This window comes from Hippoglossus hippoglossus, chromosome 3 (assembly GCF_009819705.1).
Source record: "Hippoglossus hippoglossus isolate fHipHip1 chromosome 3, fHipHip1.pri, whole genome shotgun sequence".
Lineage (NCBI taxonomy): Eukaryota > Metazoa > Chordata > Actinopteri > Pleuronectiformes > Pleuronectidae > Hippoglossus > Hippoglossus hippoglossus.
This window is the reverse complement of record NC_047153.1, coordinates 2646020-2652404: the sequence shown is the minus strand read 5'-3', so window position 1 is coordinate 2652404 and position 6385 is coordinate 2646020. Positions and strand designations below refer to the sequence as shown.

The following is a 6385-nucleotide window of genomic DNA, read 5'->3' as shown; positions in this document are numbered from 1 at the left end:
TCATGTTGTGGCGGGTTTGGGTTTAGATCTAAAAAAAACAAACAAGAGATAATTAAAACTTTCCCGAAGTTCACTCAAATCACCAAAGAACCTTTGGAAGGACATTTCCCAGATGGATTTCTCAAAGCCTCAATAACAATGTGCCTTGTTCCTCGGTGATTTGGATGAACTGACCCTTGGTGCTTCTTATTTGTTTGTTCTGTGTTTTTGTGACGTGTGTATTGTGTCATGTAAAGAGCCTCTGAGCGTGTTGAAATGCACATGTGTGATCTGCATTAATATAGTTGTTGTTACTCGTGAGGCCGCAGGTCCACGTTCTGTCCGGGAGGATCCGAGCTCAGAGCTCCGGCTCCCTGCCCGTATCCGTAGCCTTTGGGCCCATATTTCTTGCCGTAGCAGGACTTGCAGTAGATCTCGGACTCGTGCGCTGCCATCGTGGTGCTGTCCAGCCCTTTTCTGCAGCTCACTGTGCGAAACAGACACAACAAACCAAACCACACACACTTGAACCTGTTACCGTTCGGCCTCAGAGCTCCAGCTCATGACAGACGGCAGGGAACAGAAAACCTAAACAACATGGCCGCTGTCCGAGGCCTCGGATCAGACCGAAGAGAGGCTGATTGTGGCCTAACACGTTTTGACTGTAACACAACAACAACACAACTGAAATTCAGGCCACAGAGGAAGAGGAGGAGAAACTCAGAGAACAGTTTTTACTGTAAAACGACTGGAAGGTGAGAAAAGAGGCTTTTTATGGAGTGAATGTGAATAACCGCTGAGAGAACAGAACGATGAAGAGGAAGAGGAGTTACTGAAGAGAAGAAAGAGAGAAAGGAAAAGAAGAAATGAGGAGAAAGAAGCACAACAGATTGGAAAGTTGCAAGAAAGAGGGGATAGATGGACGGAGAATGAAAAAGATGAAGGAGGCAAGAAAGAAATGAAAAATCTGACAAGAACTCAAATAAGAAACGGGGAAAAGAAAATGCAACAATTCCAAGAGGAGGAAATGAAAAAGGCTGGAAGAAGCTCTTTGTTTCTGCTGATCCACCATGACACCAGAGAGACGAAGAAGAGGAGGTGAACTCACTGCAGATGAAGCAGGTTTTATGGAAGCTCCTCCCATTACACTGGATCTCCTCTGCATGATACACCGACTTCTCACAGGCCGCACACTTGGCTCCTCCTCCCCAGTTTGGCATCTTAGAGTGAAAAGATAAAAACAGAATTCAATCAATCTATTGATCACAAACTCTAAATCCATTTCCAGGATCTAGTGTTGGGCTGCAGCCATCAATTATTCCCATTGACTCAAATAATAACATTAGAAACATTACAAAATTAACTATTTATAATCTCCTGTGATGTAATGTGACATCTTAAATATTCCTCATATAAATAATTCACTCAATTCATAATGTTATAAAACAGAGAAAACAGTTTATTTTTAGCTTCTCAGCTGAGACGCAGAACCAGGAGGTGTTTGACAATTCCATAATCCAAACTATCTCCAATTAGTTTTCCAATTAATTCCTAATAAACTGATTTAATTAATAAACTAATTATTCTGCTGATAACTTAAAACTGTTCAAATATTCAAGGATATAAAATGAAGATGAGAGAGGAACCCCATCCCCATTAAGCTCAAGAGTTCATCAAGACAAAACAAAACAATTTAATAATAAATTTCTCTTTTTAAAGAAAAAATCAACCTGTGATATTTAGATTTGAGCTCAAATGACATCGTCGACTACTCTGAATGATTTTTAAATTATTATTTCTTTTACAATTAATTATCATTTGATTTACCTTAGAAATGATCAATATCTATACGTCAGATGATATTAAGCCAAAGTAGCTGAAATAAAACTTTAGTGAAAAATGTTTTTTACCTTGTTTGTGCTGCAAATTAAATTGAATCAAGTCAGTGAACCACTTTATTTTGGTTTATATTTTTCATGCAGTGTCACAGCTTGATTATTGGGAGGTTACAACAATTCTTTTCGCCGCAAACTTCTGAATATTAATAATATCTCATGTGGAGCTGAGTCCTGATGTTGATGTTCACGTCAGAAAGGAAAAGAGTCTGATGAAGTTGATTTAATTCCACCTACACAAACTGGAATCAACAAAATAACCTCATCACATTTAAACATCAGCCTCGTGATAATAACACACAAACTCTGGAAATGAGATCTTACCTTGAATCACAGTCCGAACGCTTCAGTCCTGTGGCAGTGAACACGCCCGGCTGGTTTATATATCCTCCATCCCACCATCACCACAGTCCACCGGTGACACTGCAGTGAGAGCATCCTCCCAAAATAACCTGTGACAGAGCGGAGGCCCTCTGACCCTTCATCACGGCCCCGGAGACGCCTGAATGTCACAGACGCTTGTTCATGGGCCCACAGACACACACAGGAAACTGGACTGTGTGTGACAGCTGCTCGCACGGAGGCTTCGATGCTGGATTATCAGCAGAAACGACGGGAACTCAAAGCACGTAAATGACAACTGCAGACGCACCAGTGACCTCGTGCTGCTCAGAACACACCAGGAAACTAAACAGCTGGTTGGACGGACGCAGAATGCAGAGAATCTATTGAGCTGCTTGGTCTGAGGGAAGCTAAATGAAGAGAAGGTGTTTTTTTACTGTTTAAAATGTATTTATCATCTGTAGTGAAGTCATTTAAAACCTCTGGAGTCGATACGTGATTTGTCTTGTGTGTTTTCTGGGTCCAAAAGGGTTGAAAAATGTATTTTCTGAAAAAAAAGATACTGAACATCAACAAGGTGAAACTAAATTTAACGTGGCATTTAAAACTGGCTGTAAAAGCCGAGGACTGTAAAGGATTCAAGCAATGAATAATATTTAATGAAGAAGAATGCAAATAACCTGTTCATCTTCATGTGCATGAACTGGACTTTGAACTGGTTGTTTTCGAGAGTGAACTGGTTCAACAGGGAGGAGGAGCCTGAGAACAGGGAAGTGTCAGACTCCATTTTCACCTGGATGAGCAGGAGGAAGAAAAGTGAGCAGGTGAGTGAGAACACAACTTTCTGAAAGTTTTACTGTCACACTCTCACACCTGCTGTTAACATCCGTCTGCTGATCACACCACTCTAAGTTTGTCAGTTCACACCTGGTGACAGACGTAGTTTCATGTGATCGGATCCCCAGAGACAGATGTGAACAGCAGCTGTGGAACAAAGAGCCTTCAAAGGACTAATTAACAGAGTTAACTCACAGTTTCACGTTTTATCTTCATCACGTCTGTTCATCAAGTGTTTAATAACAGAACGTGTTTTCAGAATCATACGTTACAGTGACCTGAGTGTGTGTGTGTGTGTGTGTGTGTGTGTGTGCGTGTGCGTGTGTGTGTGTGTGTGTGGGTGTGTGTGTGTGTGTGTGTGTGTCTGTGTGTGTCCTTCCTTGTTTTTTTTGGGTGTGTTTCTTGACAGACTTGTTTGTCCTGATTCCTTTGAGCTCACAGTGTTTTTCCTCTCAGACTGAAGATGAGTGGTTATGAGGAGGAAGAGGAGGACAGAGCAGAGTCTCCAGTGTTCAGCTGTGTGTCTCTGAAGAGTGACCGGTCCATGAATTATCCTCTAAACTTCAGTAATGAACCTGGACCCTCACACACAGAGTAAGAGACTGTTTCTACTGTGACCTGCTCTGAAGAGGATTGAGTTTCCTCTAGTGTGGCCCCTGCATTAGGACACAGCTTCATTGAAGTTGGTGACTAATCTCTCAGAATCACTCAAAGAGCTCAGACCTCCACCAAGAACCAACACGCTCCTTATGAAACCACTTTGAGATTCACTAGAGACTCGTTTTTATTTGGATCTGCACCAAATTCCACACACTGGTAAACATCAGTCCTCTGAACATGTCTGTGAAAGAGGAACCCCCATCACCCCCCCGATCTGGTTCATAGGACACATCCTTCCACCAAGTTTACTGGTAATCTGTTCAGTGGTGTTTTATAATCCCACTAACGAACAAACCAACCAACACACAAACATACTGGGTGAAAACAAAACCTCCTTGACAGAAGTAATGACAACCTGTGACTGTGACATGTGAGTTATCAGGAAATGTCTTCACAGGGAGAGGAAGAGGAGTCATGTTTCTGAGGAGGAGCAGTCGTCCTGCTGTGCTTCGTGTCAGGACGTCCTGAAGGATCCAGTCTCCACCAGCTGTGGACACTGGTTCTGCAGACAGTGCATCACCTCATACTGGGACCAGTCTGGTTCTTCAGGAGACTCCTCCTGTCCCCAGTGTGGACAAAGATCCAGAACAGGAGCTGGAGCTCAGACAGCCGGTCAGAGCAGCACTGTACATGTGTCTGCTGATGTCTTCACTTCTGACAACAGCACATGTTGTTTTATTTTGTTCCTTCATACAGCATCAACATTTAACATCGTTATAAAAGCACAAAGTTAAAAAGCTTTTATTTTCTGTAGTTTTTCTGTATCTGATGAAAACAATCAGCAGATTCTCAGATTCTCTGTCTCTGACATTGTTTCTTGTCTTTCAGCAGATCGTGGTCTGCAGGAGGTTTTAGATGAACATAAGCTCAGTCTGAGGAGGAGATGTGAACATGTGACTGAAGGAACTAATGAAACAGGAAGTAGAACCCTCCTCAACAGGATCTACACTGAGCTCTACATCACAGAGGGACAGAGTGAAGAGGTTAATACTCAACATGAGGTGAGGCAGCTTGAGACGGCTTCCAAGATGAAGAGCCTCCACGACACTCCCATCAAGTGCCACGACATCTTTAAAGCCTTAACTGACCAGCAGAGCAGCATCAGAGTCGTCCTGACCAACGGCGTCGCTGGCGTTGGAAAAACCTTCTCGGTGCAGAAGTTCACTCTGGACTGGGCAGAGGGTTTAGAAAACCAAGATGTGGGTCTGCTGACTGTGCTTTCGTTCAGGGAGCTGAACCTGGTGAAAGACCAGCAGCACAGTCTTCTCACGCTGCTCCGTGTTTTCCATCCAGCGTTACAGAAGCTCACGGCAGAGACGCTCGCTGTCTGTAAACCTTTGTTCATCTTTGACGGCCTGGATGAAAGCAGACCTTCTCTGGACTTCAACCACAGGGAGCTTGTGTCTGATGTCACACAGAGGTCATCAGTCAACGTGCTGCTGACAAACCTCATCCGGGGGAATCTGCTTCCCTCGGCTCTCGTCTGGATAACCTCCAGACCTGCGGCGGCCAATCAGATCCCTCCTGCATGTGTCGACAGGGTCACAGAAGTACGAGGCTTCACTGATGCCCAGAAGGAGGAGTACTTCAGGAGGAGATTCAGTGATGAAGAGCTGTGCAGCAGAATCATCTCACACCTCAAGACGTCCAGGAGCCTCCACATCATGTGTCAAATCCCAGTCTTCTGCTGGATCAGTGCTACAGTTCTGGAGCACATGTTGACCACAGACCAGAGAGGAGAGCTGCCCAAGACCCTGACTGACCTGTACTCACACTTTCTGCTGGTTCAGGCAAAGAGGAAGAACAACAAGTACGGTGAGGGACATGAGACGACTCCACAGCAGCTGAAGAGGGCTGACAGGGACGTTCTACTGAAGCTGGGGAGGCTGGCACTTAAACATCTGGAGGAAGGAAACATCATGTTCTACCAAGAAGACCTGGAGAGGTGTGGTCTTAATGTCACAGAGGCCTCAGTGTACTCAGGAGTTTGTACTGAGATCTTCAGAAGAGAGTGTGTGATCTTCCAGAAATCAGTCTACTGCTTTGTTCATCTGAGCGTTCAGGAGTTTCTGGCTGCAGTCTACATGTTCCACTGTTACACCAAGAGGAACACAGAAGAACTCAACCACTTCTTGGGAACATATGGGAACACAGGTAGTACCTTCTCCCTGGATGACCTCCTGAAGAGAACCATGGAGAAATCCCTCACCAGTACAAATGGTCATCTGGACCTGTTTGTTCGCTTCCTTCACGGCCTCAGTCTGAAGTCCAACCAGAGAGTCTTAGGAGGCTTGCTGGGTCGGACAGGGAACAATCCAAAGATCATCCAGAGAGTCTTAGGAGGCCTGCTGGGTCGGACAGAGAACCATCCAGAGATCATCCAGAGAGTCATCACCAACCTGAAGGAGATGGAGAGTGGTGACATTTCTCCTGACAGAAGCATCAACATCTTCCACTGTTTGACTGAGATGAACGACCACTCAGTTCATCAGCAGATGCAACAGTTCCTGACGTCAAAGGACAGATCCAAGAAACTCTCTGTCATCCACTGCTCAGCTCTGGCCTACATGCTGCAGATGTCAGAGGAGGTTCTGGATGAGTTGGACCTGGAGAAGTTCAACACATCATACCAGGGTCGATGGAGACTGATCCCAGCTGTGAGGAACTGCAGG

The 6385-nt window shown here is 44.7% G+C and overlaps 2 protein-coding genes across 2 annotated transcripts; one reads left to right on the top strand and one right to left on the bottom strand.

The window, feature by feature from the left end:
• LOC117759322 (cysteine and glycine-rich protein 3-like) lies at nt 1-1205 on the bottom strand. Its single transcript, XM_034581388.1, has 3 exons — nt 1088-1205; nt 295-466; nt 1-28 (listed from the first exon to the last, which is right to left on the bottom strand). Exons 1-3 carry the CDS (start codon nt 1197-1199, stop codon nt 1-3), a joined length of 312 nt encoding a protein of 103 aa, XP_034437279.1. The 5' UTR covers nt 1200-1205.
• A 3851-nt stretch (nt 1206-5056) lies between these two features.
• LOC117752472 (NLR family CARD domain-containing protein 3-like) lies at nt 5057-6385 on the top strand (the record flags this gene model as incomplete). Its single annotated transcript, XM_034569807.1, has 2 exons — nt 5057-6002; nt 6057-6385. Coding segments are annotated over 2 exons (1275 nt in total), but the record flags the coding sequence as incomplete, so codon positions are not given.

Coding starts and splice junctions, on each gene's coding strand:
- LOC117759322 (XM_034581388.1), bottom strand. CDS start 1,199: ATGCCAAACTGGGGAGGAGGAGCCAAGTGTGCGGCCTGTGAGAAGTCG. Junction 467..1,087: donor TAAAACCTGCTTCATCTGCA/GTGAGTTCACCT, acceptor TGTTTCGCACAG/TGAGCTGCAGAAAAGGGCTG. Junction 29..294: donor GTGGACCTGCGGCCTCACGA/GTAACAACAACT, acceptor TGTTTTTTTTAG/ATCTAAACCCAAACCCGCCA.